This window comes from Carlito syrichta, unplaced genomic scaffold (assembly GCF_000164805.1).
Source record: "Carlito syrichta isolate Samal-C Ts95f unplaced genomic scaffold, Tarsius_syrichta-2.0.1 Scaffold307260, whole genome shotgun sequence".
NCBI classification, from domain to species: domain Eukaryota; kingdom Metazoa; phylum Chordata; class Mammalia; order Primates; family Tarsiidae; genus Carlito; species Carlito syrichta.
Window position 1 is genome coordinate 119,639 of NW_007251356.1, and position 17,939 is coordinate 137,577.

The following is a 17,939-nucleotide window of genomic DNA, read 5'->3' on the forward strand; positions in this document are numbered from 1 at the left end:
GGGCGCCAACGGCCGGGGGCGTCCCGCCGAGAGTCGGCCACGCAGTGTATGTTTCCTTTCACTTCTTGCGGCAGATGCCCGTGATCTGGAGGCAAGGGGGGCCGGGTCGGAGCGGACGCGTCCCCCGGGTGTGACGACCACCCGTCGCCCCGCCACGACCCGGACACCCGGGGCTTCGGCTCTGCGGGCGCCGTGAATGGAGGCGTTTGGAGCTGTGGACCTGACACTTCGGGTGGTGAGGCTGGCTCGCTTTTGAGTGGCTTGGGAGCCTGGACAAACCTCAAGATGGAGGACTTTTCTACCAGGACCTATGGCACCAGTGGCCTGGACAACAGACCTCTGTTTGGGGAGACGTCGGCCAAGGTGGGTGCGGACTGCAGCTCTGGGCCCGGCGTGGGGATGGGGGCATGGGGTAGGGGTGTGTGTGTCTGCCTCTTCTGCTGCCCCTCCTGCCTGCAGTCACCTGAGTCTTTCTGTGGCCCCTGAAAACACTTTTAGGTTCTGCAGTCCTGCTTCCCACTTAAGATGTTTGCCCTGCCACTCACCGCCTGCTTTGGGGCTTGGTTGGCCAAGAGTCTTGAAGGCCGGGAGAGTAAAAGTTCAGAGAAGCCCTCCTGGGAAGTGCGAATCCTCTCTGTGGAGGGGATTTTGATGTGGTGGTTGCACAATCGCACCTGAATCTTGTAGAGGCTGCAGGTGTGCGCCCAAAGCTCCCATAAAATGAAGGTTTCTTAATGATGGCCTCCACTCTAGGAAGGCATCAAAGGGTCCCTGGACACAAAAACACTGTAGTACATTATTCTACCCTTTTAAAAGAATAACACCTTTTTATGAAGTTTAGATGGTGTCCTGGGCCAACAATTGACGATTTTTTTTTTCCTTTCTACGTTTACTACTTTCTGAGTAGTTTAGCCAAGATTAACCTGTTTTTTGTTTTGTTTCACCTAGAAAGTGGGGTTGGTGTTCTTTGACCCCTGATAAAATACTTTCAGCCTCTCAAAACATAATGCACATGTAGAGTCCAGAGTGTCTTGGATTTCTTAGCTTTGGCAGAAACCCTCTAGCAGCAAGGGTAGGGAAATTATACAGCTGACAGTCTGGGGCATAGCCTTGAATTTGGAAGCTGCCAGCCTGCCACAAACTATTTTAATTTTTAAGCTCTACATGACTTTTGCTTTCTTTTCTCAAAATGTTTTAATAAGAAAACGTTTTAAGCTTGATCCAGAAAGATGCACCTTTTTCATTTTGTTGCTTTGCATAATCCCAGTGCTCCTGGTTTGAGAAGTGTAGCTGCTCCTGGTTTGAGAAGTGTAGCTACTCCAGTGGATGTTCCCATTTCTCCAAACATAATTGAAGATTAGCCTTCAATAAATGTTAAACATTATTGTGCTTGGCCATGGAGATCCAAGGAATCCAGTCAGGTGGGGAAAATATGTAAACAATTGTGATGTGGTTGGGTCTGCATTATGACAGAGAGATGTTGGAGTGCAGAGGAGAACTGGTCACTTTTTTATGCAGAATTTGTGCATCTGTTCCAAGAGCTAAGGAGTTCAGTGTTTCCCCCAAATGCTATGGCACACAGGTTGTGGTCCTGGGCACCTCAAACCTCTGACCTCTTTTAACCTTGTAATATAGAAGTAGATAACTGTTAATGGACTTGTTGATTTATGTATACATTTAGAAATATCGATGTTTTCTGAACAGCTTGGACCAGAGCATCCAGTGACTTTTAAGTTTCTTATTGTCTGTCATCCATTTGAAACTTGTCCAAGAACTTTGCTATTCCAAAAGTATCTTTGTTTATTACATACTTATTTAGTATAAGAGGCTATCACCCTGGGGTTAGTTAGGCAACTTTGGGCTTTATAATAGTAGCTTCAGCTACTCAGAGAAAAAAAGTTGAGAATAATATGTAATTTCTGATATCTCAGGTTTTTCCCTTTAGATCCTTCATGAGGCCAACAGGATGATTGGACACAGAGAAATTCCACAGAATGGAGAAAGGAGAGAGACTCCTTGTCTTGAGGGTGGGAGAAAACATCATGTTTATATCTGAGGGAGAAGAGGTATCCATCTTTGTTCATAAGCAAATGAAGATTTTATTTGAGGGCCTGAGGTGGGCAGGGTACAGAATGGGGCCTCAGTAATAAAAGGATAGGTCGCATTACAGTGGAGCCATTTTCACAGAGGACAGTAACTGCTAGAGCAGGTAGATTCTTGAGGACCTTTGTGTGTGGCCTCTTGAGGGACCCAGCTTGCTCTCTTTTATGTGCCAGGAAACTGGACACAAAAGCCACTTCACTGTGGAAACTTGACGTTAGTGAGCTGCCACTTCTGAGGAGAAAATCGAGAACAAGAAAAACCACTTCCTGTCATTGTCTGACAGATTTTCTGAGCATTTATAATCTTTTTTTTTTTGAGTTGGAGTTTCACTCCATCACCCAGGCTGGAGTGCAGTGGCTTGCTCACAGCTACTCCAGCGTCAACCTGCTGGGCTCAGGCGATCCTTCTGCCTCAGCTTTCCAAGTAACTGGAATTACAGGCGTGCGCTACCACTCCTGGCTAATTTTTTGATTTATTGTAGAGATGAGGTCTCGCCAGATTGCCCGGGCTGTTCTCGAACCCTTGTACCCTCACCACGGCCTCCCAAAGTGCTAGTATTACAGACTTGAGCCACCGCACTTGGCCACATTTATAATCTTATTTGCTTTATAATAACTTGAAAATATTTAGTCTCCCCATTTTAGGTGCAACTCCTAAATTTAAGGCAAAGAGGACTGAAGCCCAAAGAGCAGAAAAGAGTCTAGAGGGAAGTTTATGTTTTCTCAGTGCTGGGCAGCATGCTGGACATCTAGTTTTCCCTTGTTTGATCATCACATTCCTTTGTAAGATGGATGTTCTTATTCCTATTTACAACTAAGGCAGTGGAACTTTGAAGATGGTTACTTGTTCAGTGATACAACTAGTTTTCCTCTGGTAACGATTCACCACCTCCCTTTCACTAGTTGAATAGTGAATAGTAGTAACTTAATTATGCAATTTGCTTCTCAGAGCACTCTAGACATTAACATTGCCCTTTCACAGAAAGTAGGGGGTGAGGTGGTTTGCCCCAAGTCATGTGCCAAGTGGTCCAAAAGCGACTGGCTGAACAGAAGAAACTGCTCCCAATTGTGAAAAAGGCACACAGGTTATACAGCATTTTATATAGGGTAGAGTGCTTAAAGGTTAGGGGATCTATTGCACAAGGGTGGTGTGAGAACGTGGTTCTTTATGTGTCACGTGTATACAAAATGGCTGTGATTTCTCTGTATGGGTGGGGTTTTTAATATTATAATTAACTAAAAGTATCCAGAAGTTATAGGCATTGATCCAGGCAGCTCCATCTGCTCTGAACCAGCCCGAGGAAACCAGCTGCCTTAAGGAAGGGTATGTGAGAACACTCACCATGCATATCTGCAAATATCTGCAAGATATGGTCATTAGGTACAGAGATCACTTTGCATTGTAACGATGGGCTACGGCCTCAGCATGCCCAGGCATGGAGTCTGAGGGGAAGGGGACATCCCAGGTTGGTCTCCCCCAGGACCCTTCACCACACTTCAATCCCCTGCTTGGGGCCATATCCAGGGTATGCTCATGCTGTCGCTGATTGTGTGTCACCCACAGTTTTATATATATCACCTCCTAATCCTTAGTGCAGCACCACACTTTAGGTCCAAGGCCACAGGCAGGTATATGGCAGAGTAAGTCGAAATCAGGTCTGTCACTCTCCTGCCTCACACTTTGCAGTCTGCCATCCTGAAGCTGGGAGCACATCAAGTTAGGGATGTGCTCTATTTACTATGATCTGATTTCCATAAATGGCCTCAGTAAAATAGTGTATTTCATGTGCATGTATCTGTGAGTAGGAGACTCTGATAGGATGGATACATACAAATATTCTCAACTGAAAGGTGCTTCAAAATGTGAATCTGTGAAATAAGGGGAAAACAGATGTCTATACGTACACTTCCTTTTGCTAGAACTGAGGGGAAGCTGTTCAGATGCGCATGCAGCAGTGGAGGTCATGCATCAGAGAGTTGAGTTTGAGTGGTGTCAAGGGCAGGTCCTACATTCTCACACATGCTTTCTCAAGCATCGCCTCTGCTCTTGGCACCGTTCAAAGTCTGCTATTTCTTTGTGATGTCTCAGAACAGTAGTTCCTGTGGTCAAAGTTCACAGTATCCTAGGGTTAGCCAGCGAGACAGAATGTCTCCTTGCTGTCCACCCATGTGGTTGCTGTCTCTCTGGTTACTTTGGTGACAGTGGGAAAGGAATCTTCTTTACAGGCAGAGCCATGCAGCTCTGGGGGATCCAAATTAAACCTAAGGACAGGGTCTGAGATTTCTTGCTTTAATTGGACCAAAAATAAACCTTCTCCCACTAATAATATCCTCTCAGTATGTTTATTACTAGGGCTCCACCTTAGGCTTCTGACTGGGCCATTTCCACAGCTTTCATGATAAGAAAGTTTTCCATTGTGATTTGGAAGAAAAGAAGCAGAGTCATTTCTCAGAATTAAACTTTTATTTATGGCACTGGGGCCCTTCAGTTTGAGAAATCCAAAACTTTGGAGGCAAAATTGCCGGATGTGGCTTAAGGGTCTGAATCACTCAGTCCAGGTAAACAATGGTAGGAAATAGTTTGGGCTTAATTTATTGCCTTGCTTCTCTCCCAGTCCTGAGAGAAGATAATCACTGTCTTCAGTGACCTAAGGAGTGTGTGGGTAGGGAGGTTTAGTACTGAATATCAAATGGGGTTGTGTCCTTTTTTAAAAGGATGAAACAAGTGCCCAGAAACATAGAGGAAAGTGTATTTCTTACTGGGGGTGTCAAATCTGAGGCCTTCTGAGTGACCTAGAAGCAAGAGGAAGATTTTTGACAGGCGGAGGCCACAGTGAATCCCAAGCTCTGCATCCTGCTTGAATCGAAGGAGTGGGAGCAGGAGAGTACAGGAAATGGTGAGGGAACAGTGAGTGTTCTGTTGTGACTGGACCCTATGACTTGGAGGAATGGTCAGAAGAATAGGTGGACTGGATGAAGAGCCTTGAATGCTTTGCTGAGGATTTGAATTTTCTCCTGGAGGTTGTAGGTGTTGAGTGCATGTATGCACTCTTCTATTCAGTTACTAGTGAAGTGTGTGTGGCTTCCAGGACATGAGCTAGATGCTGGATAGCATCTCTCTTCTCATGGGACACATATACCACAGGAAGATAGAAAAGCATCAAACGGATCCTTGTTCTTCTCTCCATTCCTTATTAAGCTTTAGTCACCCCAGCCGCTTTTTTGTTTTTCCCGTGTGTCTTTGTGCTGCTATAACAAAATAGCACAGACTGGGTAATGTATAGAGAACACAAATTTATTTTCTTACAATTCTGGAGGCTGGGAAGTCCAAGACCCAGGTGCCAGCAGGATTGGTGTCTGATGAAGGCTGCTCTGTCCAAGATGGTGCCTTGTTGCTGTGTCTTCTGGAGGGGAGGAATGCTGTCTTCTCACATGGCTGGAGGGACAGAAGGACAAGAGAGCACCCCCTTCCACTTCGAGCCCTTATTTAAGGGTGCTGATCCCATTCAGGAGCCTCACGACTTAATCACCTCCCAAAGACTATATTTCTTAATATCTTTGCTTTGGGGATTAAGTTACAGCATGCATTTTAAGGGGCACCATCATTTAAACCATAGCACAGTTTGCCAGGCTCGTTCCTGCTTTCAGGGCCTTTGCACTTGCTGCACTGGCTTGTCTGCAATTTCCTTTGCCAGATCCTTGCCTGTCTCATTTCTTTTTCTTACAAGGGCTCCTGCTCAAATGTCACATCCTCAGAGAGGATTCTTTGATTTTCCTTTTAAATATTGCCCTCCATCTCCACCTGGCCACTCTTCATCTACCCTATTTTACTTTCTTCCTACTTGTTAGCATGTAAGAAAGAGAGGAGAGTGAGTGCTGACATCAAAGTAACATCAAACCAGGATGGGACGAAGGCTCTTCTGATGTTAGAGGGACTTGAGATTTTAGGGCCAGAGGTGGATTCCATGAGGGAAAGAGTCAGTATAGAGGTGAGAATAAAGATAATGAATTCAGCCAGGGCACAGGTGCAGGCAGGATTGGCAGAAAAGCATGTCACTTTTTGGGCCTTTTTAGGCTGGAAGGAATGGAGATTAGGAAGGAAGCTCTTTCTTGACATCATGTTGTGTAAGAATGTCTCCTGATGTAAGGGCCTCCTTAGTGAGACTGTGAACCTGACGAGAGGTAGAACATCAAACCACTTTCTGGAGAGACGCAAGGATAGTTAACCCAAAATAAAAGGCCCTGGGAATACAGTGATGGTCCAGCTGAAGATACAAAACATGAATTTGTGGTTAACTCAGTTATTGTGCTCTTTCAACTAATATTTGATTATCTATGCTGGGCACTGTGGTTGGCAGAGGGGTATGGCCAGTGCCATCACCCACCCATACGGTGGCATCTTTGTACAATCAGAAGGATTGTACTCTGGGTTAGTGGCATCCCTCAGGCACATGGCTTGGTTTTGTCTGAATTAGAAAAAGGTGCTTCTGCCTCTGGGTGGATGTGGGCTGGTGCCAGGGTACACATCTTAGAAAGTGCGGCATTTGGGCTGGACTTCAGCCATATGCAGTGGCCCCAAATCCAGGAGTGCTGAAGGAGGGCATGGTCCTCTCCTCCTAGACCTACAAGGCAGAGAAGGAGACAGAGAAGTAATTGGCATTTGCTGTTAGGACAATTTAAAGGCTTCAGAGCAAGGATTGTTCCTGGTGTCTAGAAGTGCCTGGAGTTTTGGGGGTGATCCAGGGATGGGCTTTCTAGGATAGCATCAGAACAGATGAACAAATCCACCAGGAGTCTTTTGAGCGTTGCTGGAACTCCGAGACTGATAGTGAGACCTTCAAGTCAGAGCTTTGGTATAATAAACTGGGATGTGGGGGCAATGGAGGAGGAGCTGGACAGAGGGTTGGAAGAAGGATTTCGCATAGCAGCTGCTGAAATACTTGAGGTAACTGAGAAGAGGAGGGGAAGAGGTTGGCATGAGTCTGCCCAGGGACATACATTTTAAAAATAGAGGATATTACTAAAATTGCCATCCCATGCTGGCGTGGGGAGCAGGAAACACCCTGGCCTTCCATGCCTTCCTGGCCTAGTTATCCCAGGATGAGGATGTGGGGCTTGGGCTCTTTAGGGGAGGACATTCCCAGATGGGCAACAGGGCAGACCCAGGGCAAGGGACAACTCTAGGCAGGATGCAGTTTGCTCACATGGAACAGCTTTCTGGGGTAGGATGGCTGGCAGGAAGATGCTTGCATATGTGGGTACCAAGAGCAGCTGGAGAGGGACGTGGATCTGTAGGACTGCCTGTGATGCTGCCTGAGGAGTACAACTTCTTTTTCTTCCCCCATCCTCCCACCTTCCTTCTCCCTCAGGAGTGTGGAAGGGAATGTGTTCATGGTGGGGTCCTTCCAGGGATTTTCTTTTCTGCAAGGAGCGTTTTCTGTTTTGCTTTGCCCCTTCCTTGAGAGTTGAGCATTGCTGAAGGATGAGTTCATCAGCTGTAGTTCAGAGCTGTGATGCCTTAGAAATCAGTACTTGGTCCTCCTGTAGCAGAAAGGGAGTAAGTAACTGGGCTTGTCCTCAGGCTGGGAAAACCTGGGCCCTGGAGTTTCCCTTGGTTTACCATTATGTTTCCTTGAAAGCGAAAGAGCCTAGCCTGGGAGGCATCTGCTAGGGTACTGGGTCTTTGTAGCTGGCAAGCCGTGACCTTCAGTGTTGCAGGACTGGGCCACAGCTTCTGCTGTACTGTGGCATGTCCATCCTGCAGCAGTGAACACATATTCTGTTTTGATGGGTATCTCATGAGTGGTGAGAATACCCTCTGTTGGTGAGAGGCACTCTAAGGAATGTGTTGTGGCCACTTCTGCTTTATGATTCTCTTGTTGAATCATCATTCATAGAGTGCCAGCAATGTGCTGCGCCGTAGGGAAAGAAAGCAGGTATAGTAGTCCCCCTCATCCATGGTTTCACTTTTCTGTAATCAACCATAGTCTAAAAGGGAAATTCCAGAAATAAACATTCATAAATTTTAAATTGTGTGTGTAGTGTGATAAGTTCTTGCTTCGTCCTGCTCCATCCTGCCCAGGATGTGAATCCTTCCTTTGTCAAGCATGTCTCCTTGTACACACTACCTACCCCATTATACACTTTGATTATCTGATTGAAAAAAAATGTAGATTATATAGGGTGATTTCTGGCACCCATTGGGAATCTTGGAGCCTATTCCCCTCCAGTAAGGGAGCCCTACTCTAGACTATCTTCCCTATTGTTCATTCACTGTCAGTCTTAGTGGAGGACACGAGTAATACATTTTAAAAAAAAATGTAGTAAGTGTAAAGTCTAGAAGCTGTGAGACAGGAACATTTCAGCTGTCTCACAGCTCACTCTTTTGGAAGCTATGACCTGACATTATGCCTTCAGCTTTTCTTGTGGCCCAATATAAGAAATGACTGTGTGTGAAATACCTGCATTTTCTGTGTCCCTGTATTTGTACTGACTTAAGAGATAGATTCTTCTTAGAGTCAGTAGAAGTGTGTCTCTTCTATTGATCCAGGATGCTTACTCTTATTAGTGAAAACTTAAAACCCTGTTGTGCTTCCCACTTGACCAACAGGAATCTTCATACTAACATTTAACATCGGAAATGTTTTCTTCAGCCAAACTTTTTTCCTTGTAAATCTTTTACTCCTTTTTTCCTTTCCCCAAACCCCTCTAGAAATGCTGCCTTGGTCTTTTTATTGTTGGTTAAATAGGTTAGAGTTTTATTATAGAAGCATAAGCCCTTCAATTCCATTTTGGAAAAAGGCAAAACGTAAATTACCATGGTGGTGGAAAGTTGAACACAGTATTAGCATTCCAAACTATCTAGAACCAGGGTATTTCCAGGAAGCTGAGGACAAATTGCTCACTTGGAACAGCTTTCTGGGGTAGGATGGCTGAGGACAAATGCTAGCTTTTGGTTATTTGGGATGTTATTGCCAATTTCCTTCCTGGGCCATCATTGCCACCTGAGCATTTGAAATGAGTTTGGGGTTCTCTGTGCTGTACCAAGATGCTGGCTAATGACTGACCAGGCAAGTATGGGGTTCCCTGCTTTTTTGATCACTAGGGAAATAGGCCTTCTACTCTGGCCCAAGGGCAGTTTGAAACTGATCTTGAGTCATAAATTGCTAGAACTGGAAGGGACCAGATATCATTTAGCTCAGTCTTCTCATATCATAGACTAATATGGGTTATAAGGGAGCCTTTTGAGGTCACATAGCTAGCTGGTTGCAGAATGAGAGGAGAATGTTGGTCTTCTGATTCTAATTTCAAGGTCCATCTGTATTATCTAAGGCGTCTAGACCTTTTGAACTGCTCATTAGGCTTGCATTATGCAAAGAGCATTGGATAGGAGACTTTCACTGCCTAGCTGTGTCACCTTGGGCAAATCAGTCTTACTAAACCAAGTTACCCATTGGTAAATGGAGATAATGGATTCCTTACTTGCTTCATAGCATACCAGGTACAAACCATATGCATGTACACTTGTCTTGTTCTCTTACCTCATTTAAAAGGAAAACAAAAATGTGACTCCCTTGGACTCTTACTGATCTCACCACGCATTGCATTCCAACTCCTTTCTGCTCAGCTCTTGTGAAAATGGCTCCACTGTGGACTCTCTCTGTTAGCCCCCTTTCTTTTTTGTAACAGCAGTTAATTTGTTCTCCTGTGAGTTTTTGTGGAGTTCCCTTTCATGCCCTACCTTTCCTTTTCACTCTTCAGGTAGTGCTATGGGTTTGACTTTCTCTGGTGGTCTCTCTGACTGCTGAGCTCCCTCCTGATCTTGGGATAGTGTCAACTTCTGGAGGGTAGAGACAGCTTTATTCATTGTATCTGTGTCTGAAATATAGTAGATAAATCTTTAAATTAATACATGATTTACAAGGCAATAAATGTGAGATCCCTCTCAAAACTGTCTTTGTAAGTATGTACACACATATGTATATTCTTTTTTTTCTTTGGAGTCTCACTCTGTCGCCCAGGCTGGAGTGCAGTGGCACACTCACGGCCACCCCAGTGTTGACCTGCTGGGCTCCGGCGAGCCTTCCGTCTCAGCCTTCCAAGTAGCTGGAACTACAGGCATGCACTACCATGCCTGGCTAATTTTTGATTTATTGTAGCAACAAGGTCTTGCCAATTTGCCTGGGCTGGTCTCGAACCCGCAGACTCAGGCAATCCACTCGCCTGGGCCTCCCAAAGTGCTGGAATTACAGGCTGAGCCACCGAGCCGGGCCACACATAAGTATATTCTTATATTCATTTGTATATATGCATATGACTTAAGACTGTCTCTAAACCTGTTGCTGAATGTTTCGTCTTTGGGAGGGATATTTTAAGTTTCTGTCCTGCTCTCTCAGTTGGTAAGAATCCAGGCAGAGTCTGATCTTGTTGAGCTTCCTTGGGGAATAACATCAGCAACAGTGCAAGGTTTAATTCTCTGGTGGGGGAAGAACAGTTTTGGTAGGTAGAACTAGAGACAGAACTAGTTTCTGTGAAAAATTAAAATTGAATTAATAGAAACTAACTGTAGAAGTAACCCGGGCTTTAGTTTAAATGCAATATTCACTTTTCTCCATGTACTCTAGCTCTGATTGGAACATATTGGTCCCCAAACTGTCCTTTGAAATGCTAATTAACTAGCTATTTAATTTTTCTCTATTATGCTTTTGGAGGCTGGGAACTGGAAGAACTGCCAAAGCCCTGAAAAATAATCTCTGGGCCCAGGGAAGGATCTTAACCCTATAATTTGAACTTAACATTCAAAATTGCTCACTTTAGACTCTACACTGTAGAGTGGTACTTCTCAATTTTAAATGTGCACATAAATTTGCTAAAATGCATATTCTGATTCACTTGGTCTAGGGTGAGGCTCAAGATTCTGCATTTCTAACAGGCTCTCAGATGAGGTTCATGCTGCTGGTTTCCATTAGAAGTGGAAGGGCTTCCAAAGTTAACTTTGCTGTCTCATTGACCTGGATTCATGGTTAAGTTGATAGCATATCCTTAATACTTCATCCCATCATGGGAAACCCAGAGGGGACCACTGTATTGTAACAGAATAACTGATATTCATGAAGATGACTTGGAATTCTCTTCAGTGACTGTCTTAAAGGCAGGTAGGAAAGTATTCATTAAAGTTGAGATATATTTTCATCAGAATGATTAAAACCAGCTTACATGGATAAATTCCATGTGGGAAAAAAATCACCTGTGAAGAAATCTTCATTCTTAAAAGATAAGCACTTAATGTGGTATTTTGCTAATACATAGGTTTTTTTGAGGTACCATCTGCCATTTAACATCTTTGTCTAGACTAGCAGTAGCATTCTAGGTTGCTTTTCTGGTGAGGAGTATAAATAGAATCTTCAGTTGGGGAAATCAGGCTTGGCATGGAATCCAGTCTCCATCACTTATTGGTATTACACCCTGGGCAAGGTCTCAATTCCACTGAAACTCTTTTGCTCATATTACTATTTCATCCCAGGATTTTTAAGAAGTCACGTGAAAGTTCATAGTTACTATCCCTTCATCACTTATTATTATTATTTTCCCTTCTACTTTGATCCTGGTGGGCAGCTTGGTGTGTGCCATTTGGCAATTAGTGATTCATCTTCTTGGCTACTTTTCACCTGAACCTGCTCACTGGCTTCTATTTGTGGGAAAGCTGCTTTGAGGTATGCAGACCTTTGTAGACCTTGGCAAGTCTCTGGAGTTCATAAAGAACAGCAGATATTCTTACATCTAAGAATAGACCGGAAGAGTATATGAGGGAGCCAAAAAATGTATATAAGTTTGTGAACATCATACTTAAAGTGTGTGTATACATGTTTTTGGCACCCTCTGTAGTTGAACCTTTTTCACAAGGCAAAAACAATAAGGCTCCCATAGATTTTTGTCTTTATACACATTTTATGTTAAACGTGCACACTTTGTCTTGTGTGAAAATAAGTTAACAGTGATTGGTGACTTTTTCCTGGGTCTCTTTCTTAATAAACGGTCCTAATTTCAGGCTCCTGTGTGTTGTGTAGGCTTCTCTAGCTGAGGTGGTGATAAGATTTGTTCTTAGTAAGGGTGTGGCTGGAGTTCATTTGTCCTGTAACCTTTGAATTACCTTGGTCTGGTGAATTGTGGTTGTCCTTGGTTAGATCAGGCACACCCAACATAATACTTGGCTCTCCTATACTCTCTCTCCTGAGTTTGCCTGAGTCTTCACTTCTCTGGAGTCCTATCTTTAAAAGCAGACAACTTGGAAATGAGAATTTTGTTGCCACTCTGATTGTTCCTATGTTCTTGGCTGCCTACTCTCCATATCCTGCCATTCTCTGCTCACACCTTACCAAAACAATCTTTAAGACTACTGATTTGTTACTCAGCTTTGACTTCTCAGAAAGGACTACTTGGCATTCTCATTGGCCTTAAAGTAGTGTTTCCTAATCAGGTCTTAAACCCTAACCTTATTCTGTAGTTCTGTAAATAACTTCTGTCAACCTATTGCTTTAACTGTTTTTTTGTTTTTTGTTTTTTTTGAGTTGGGAGTCTCACTCTGTCACCCAGACTGGAGTGCAGTGGCCACTCCCGGCCACCGCAGCCTCGACCTGTTGGGCTCCGGTGATCCTTCCGCCTCAGCCTTCCCAGTAGCTGAAACTACAGGCGCGCGCTACCACGCCCGGCTAATTTTTTCATTTATCGTAGAGATGAGGTCTCACCAAGTTGCCCAGGTGGGTCTCGAACCCGTGGGCTCAGGCAATCCACTCACCTCAGCCTCCCAAAGTGTTGGGATTACAGGCTGAGCCACCGAGCCTGGCTTGCTTTAACTGTTTAGTCCCGATACCTGAAACTGCTTGCAACCGGTGACTTGGACTTGGGAACCCCTGGTTTTAAAGTTGCTTCTAACTTGTTATTGGCCTTTAGCAAACAATTTATCCACATTGGACCTAAATTACTTTAACTTGTAAAATTAGGATTGGGTCAGAAGTTTTTCAAACATTCTGTGTTGGTTGGAGTGGGGATGGGAATGACAGGAAAGTTCAGTGGGTAGGATCCTTCATTTAATTAAATGATTCTATGTTTGTTTTTCTGTTGGAAACTTTCACTAACTTGGAAGAACCACTAGAATAGAGGTCTTTGAGGTTGCTTCCAGCCATGGCACTCTATGATCCCTTCTAGTAGTAGCATCTATATTTAGACAGACGCCTAAGCTGTATCACAAACACATTATGGCACTCTACATCATCTAGTGTGTTTCCTGATACTTTTCCCCAGGCCTCTGGCCTGGCCATACCAGTGCCTTGTCCTCCTATTCCTACTATTCCCAGGACATGGAACATTTGTAAGCCTCACTTTTTCATTCAGTCCTACCCAGCCTATACGACTCTAGTGTTATTGTACTGTTCCTTAAGAAAGCTCCCCCAGTTGACTGTTGTTCTAAAGTACATTTTTCACTCTTGGCTTAGTACACTTTGTCTGGCAGTTGTATCTATAAATCTCAGAGAAGAGCTGGGTCTCGGTATCCTCATTCCAAACCACCCCAGTGCCTAGCGTTGTACTGTTCTGAAAGTGCCATAGATCCAAGTCATATGGCTTAAATATTATTTTCTCTTTCAGGATCGAATCATCAATTTAGTTGTTGGCAGCTTAACATCCTTATTGATTCTAGTAAGTATCTTTATTTTGTGCCTCATTCAGGCTAGTAGCCAAAGTTTTAAAAACATTAGTATTACAGTTCAACTAATTCTCCAAAAATAAAAGTAAAAATCTTAAAAGGGCCTAGGACATGAGCGTGTGAAATGTTTGTCGTAGTTAAATCAGTGCTTTCAGTTTTATTACCATTAAACTGCAGTTGATAACTGCAGTAGCTAATTTTATCTTCATCCCCACCCCCCAGTTATACATGTACAATAGCACAAGTCAGACAACTTGGTTTTCAGATAGCTGAGTTTGCCATGCTTTGCTTGCCTAGCACACTTGTGAAAAATGTGACTACCAGCAACTCCCTTCTGCCATAACCCACTATATGTAACTCTCCATTTCTGTTTATATTGTGTTTACTTTGTTCCTAAGAAACTCCAGTGCCTTTTGGTTAAGTTTTTAAAGATTTGGTCAGTGTATAGTAATGAAAAAATTACTGGGTACTGTCACAATAAAAGAAAAACAAAGCTCTGTTTTCCATAGTCTGACCATGACATTTGATGGCACATTTCCACTAAATCTAAGAGAATTTTAAAGTTTTTTCCGTGGCTTCTTAATGAAAAGATCATGTAGAATGCTACATATGTGTTAGAAACAGAATTACAGGACACTAGAAACCCATCTTTAGGTGTTTTTCATAATGTTAAAGCAAGACCAGTTTTGATTATATTCATTTTTGATAGGAGTGTTAAAAAATAACACAATTGTGAGAACTCTTACCAGTAGCATCATCAGTGATTTTTAATCTTTGTTAATGAGGTTATTCTGAGATATAGTTTTACTGTTGTTTTGTCTCCTTTTATAAGTGAGAAGGGTTAGAAAAAAGTATTAAAAGAAATAACTCAGATATATTTATAATTATTTATTAAATATTGAATTAACATTTCAGAAAGTAACTCTGGTGGTTTTTTTTATATATTTTATAATGTGAAGCATTTTGTAGTATTAGGTTGCCTAGACTCCAGTCTAACCAAGCCTTGGAATTACTCTTAAGGCCTCATATAATTTCTCTTCATACAGGTAACACTGATCAGTGCTTTTGTTTTCCCTCAACTACCTCCAAAACCATTGAATATATTTTTTGCTGTCTGCATCTCTTTGAGTAGCGTTACTGCCTGCATACTTGTGAGTACTGTTTAGAATTTAAATGGCATGTTTTGAGGGCTTACTGTTATAGTGGTTAGGACAGAGAGCATAGCTCTGGGTCTGTGTGAGAGAGTACCTCTATAGTTATATTCCCATCCCCCCAAAAAGATGTCAGAATTCTCAATCAATAAAAAATTGCACTTTTAAAAAAAATTCTGAATTTCCTTTTCTCTGAAGTCCCAAAGTTGTAACCCTAAAGGGAAACTGTTCCCTTGATAGCTTAAAAAATGGAAAAAAAATTAATGGAAAGACTAATTTAGGGATTGTATACAGGGCCAAATAGGCTTTGGGAAATGCCAATTACTGCTCTTAATAATTACAAAATTAGTGTATTTTACTCTATATGCTTATCTCCCACAATGGAGATAATTAACACCAAAATCTTCTGGGAAACCTAAAGCTGCAGCTGTGTCCTTATGGCAAGAATGTTTGACTTTATGTTTTTTTATGGTAAAGAACAAAGATGGTGGTGGCTTCTCAGTGTCCAGTCATTCATTAGTTGGCTGCTATTTCATGTCCCCTGAGAGGAAGAATCAAAACAGTAAATCCTTTAAAACAACTGTTTTGATTCACAGTGGGCTTAAATCACACTAGTAATTTGCTTATCTGAGTTGATATTAAACCAGGAGATAACCCTACATGTTCTAATTCACTGATCCTGCTATAGTACTCCCATGACCTGTAGGAAGAACTGGTCTATCCCACTTTGGAAGCCTTCCTGTCCCTTCAGCCTGCAAATGATTTACAATGAGCTAGTTTAGTCCAAATGTATACATTATGGAAGCCCTATTTTGTATTGGCAATCTGAATCAATCATGTGAATTTAAAAGTTGTTCTCTATTCCAGTACCTAGGCAAGTCATACCTTTTCCTCAAATATACTTAAAATATGTCCAGGTATACGTTTTCTTGGATAGTCTGCCAAATGATTGGTGGGCTATACAAGTCTGGACATAGAGGAAAGTAAACTGAGAAAGTAGGAATAAGTATGATCTTGGATGTGGAAACCCAGATGGTACTACATGAATTATAAAGAATAAGAATTAAATTCTGGCTGCATTAGTCTCAGAAATGTAGATTACTATGGAGACTGTCTCATTTAGGGTAATAAATACTGATGAGATTTGTAGAAAAAGAATTAGTTGTATTTTTAAATTTTAGTAGTTGGCCCAGCAGCAGCTGTTGCTTAAACTTTTATTTAATTCTTCTTCTTTTAGATCTACTGGTATCGACAAGGAGACTTAGAACCGAAATTTAGAAAGCTAATTTACTATATCATATTTTCTATCATCATGTTATGTATATGTGCGAATCTGTACTTCCATGATGTGGGAAGGTGAGGCTGCTAAGGAGAAATACTTACCAGGACTCTTCAAAATGATGTATTAAGACAGAAAATTAATTGCTGGATAAGGTATGCTGAGGAATCTCCTTCAGAAGTATGATACATGATTTTCATGTTAATTGTAAACCTAAATTCCCTCTTGCAAGGGAGACATATCATAGATCACTTTGCTTTTTCTTTAAGGAGCTGATGTTGCACTTAAACATTCCAACCCTTCAAGCTCAACAGCACAAGTAATTTTCACTTTTGAAATTAACATTTTTTACAATGTAATTGCATGGTGAAAGGCTATGTAACAAACAAAATCTTGCATCTTAAGACAAATATTCTTTTATTTCTGTTAAACTGAATATACAATTGTTCCCTAGGCAACCAACTTTTGCTTATAACTACAATTTAATTTCACGTTAACAAAACACAGACGGTGAAAAGACAACTTTGATTGTGAAGATCTAATTACAATAATAAATAAAATAATTTATACAAGTTCTTTTGTGACTTTTCTATAGGGATCATATTCATTAAAAGCCCTAAAGGTTAGTTTTGTCTTAACCCTTCTCTAATACAGGAATGACTCTTGATTTGTTTCCTTTTGTTACAGAAGCAAATTTTGTTTTGTTTATTTTAAATTGCCTGAGAGGAAGAAGTTATATTGTACCCCTCAGCTATGCACTAATCAGTGAATTACAAACTCTGATACCTCCAATTATCTCCTGGGTAATTTACATGTAATAAGTGGTCATGGTATCAGAGATGGGCAACATTACCTCCTTCCCCATTCTATTTTCAAAGTGCTTAATTCTGTAAACCAAAGACAGTGGTTTCTGAAGGGGTGAAAACTTCTTAGCTTCTGGTGGGTTTTGTTACTACACTTTTCCATATTCCCTTTAAAAGTAATAAAAAAACCTGTAGTGAATTTTAACTCTTTTAATGCTTTCTCCTCTTTGACCTGCCTAAATCAGCCCCCACTGCCAGCAATGGGTTAAGTAAAAGTAACTGCCACACGAGCACCTCCTATTTCCATACTAGTATGCTGGTCAAGTCTCAAGCTAATGATATTAGTCTTTTTGAAGAAGGTCACTGATAAGCTCTAGACCATGTTGGTATGACTTCCCTGAAATATAACCAGGCCTCCTTGAAACTAGATAGAGTGCCATTTCTGATCCTTAGAGACGAATAGTACTGCTTTTAAACCAGAGCAGTTAAGCTTTAGTGATTCTAATCTTTCTTCAGTGGCTGAAGTAATGAAGTTCCCTACTGCCAAGTAACACTAAACATAGGGTTCTATGCAGTTAAAACTCCCATATTTCACTCAACTACACTGTCATAAAACTGGACCTCAGATAACTGTAAAGGAGGTAAAAAGTCATAGCAGCAACAACACGTGTGGCTTAAGCACTGTAGCTATTTAAAATGGTAGATTAAGCCTCCTGGGGGTTGCTCTTATTTCTTGAAGATGTTATAATGAACAGTGTGGCTTCTTTGCTTGGACGGCCTGTTTCTAAAAATTAATGACAGTTTACCAAATCCTCAACATCCTTTGAATCTTCTGAAACAGGACTGCCCAAAGATGATCCAATGATATTTGATTCTTCGTGATGATGTTGAAGTATGGGATCT

General features: G+C 42.0%; 2 protein-coding genes across 5 annotated transcripts in view; one reads left to right on the forward strand and one right to left on the reverse strand.

Annotated features, from left to right (window-relative positions):
* Positions 1-4: 4 nt before the first annotated feature.
* Positions 5-16,806, forward strand: TMEM243 (transmembrane protein 243). Of its 2 annotated transcripts, XR_504712.1 has the most exons (5): positions 55-363; positions 13,746-13,796; positions 14,850-14,954; positions 16,192-16,388; positions 16,503-16,516. XR_504712.1 is itself a non-coding variant. In XM_008064298.2 (4 exons), exons 1-4 carry the CDS (start codon positions 286-288, stop codon positions 16,312-16,314), a joined length of 357 nt encoding a protein of 118 aa, XP_008062489.1. In that variant the 5' UTR covers positions 5-285; the 3' UTR covers positions 16,315-16,806. The 2 variants fall into 2 exon arrangements, 1 of the variants encoding a protein (XP_008062489.1); XM_008064298.2 differs by having other exon boundaries at positions 5-363; positions 16,192-16,806.
* DMTF1 (cyclin D binding myb like transcription factor 1) overlaps positions 16,634-17,939 on the reverse strand; it is a 51,149-nt gene continuing 49,843 nt past the window's right edge. For all 3 annotated transcript variants that reach the window (XM_021715670.1, XM_008064297.1, XM_021715669.1), the window contains one exon: positions 16,634-17,937. In XM_021715670.1, coding sequence (XP_021571345.1) covers positions 17,828-17,937 — 110 coding nt within the window. In that variant the 3' untranslated portion in view covers positions 16,634-17,827. The remainder of the gene's footprint in view (positions 17,938-17,939) is intronic.

Bases quoted from the DNA above. Each gene is read 5' to 3' on its own strand.
- TMEM243 (XM_008064298.2), top strand. From the start codon at position 286: ATGGAGGACTTTTCTACCAGGACCTATGGCACCAGTGGCCTGGACAAC. The intron at 364-13,745 runs GTGGGTGCGGAC...TTTCTCTTTCAG, and splicing joins TTGGGGAGACGTCGGCCAAG to GATCGAATCATCAATTTAGT. The intron at 14,955-16,191 runs GTGAGTACTGTT...TTCTTCTTTTAG, and splicing joins GCGTTACTGCCTGCATACTT to ATCTACTGGTATCGACAAGG.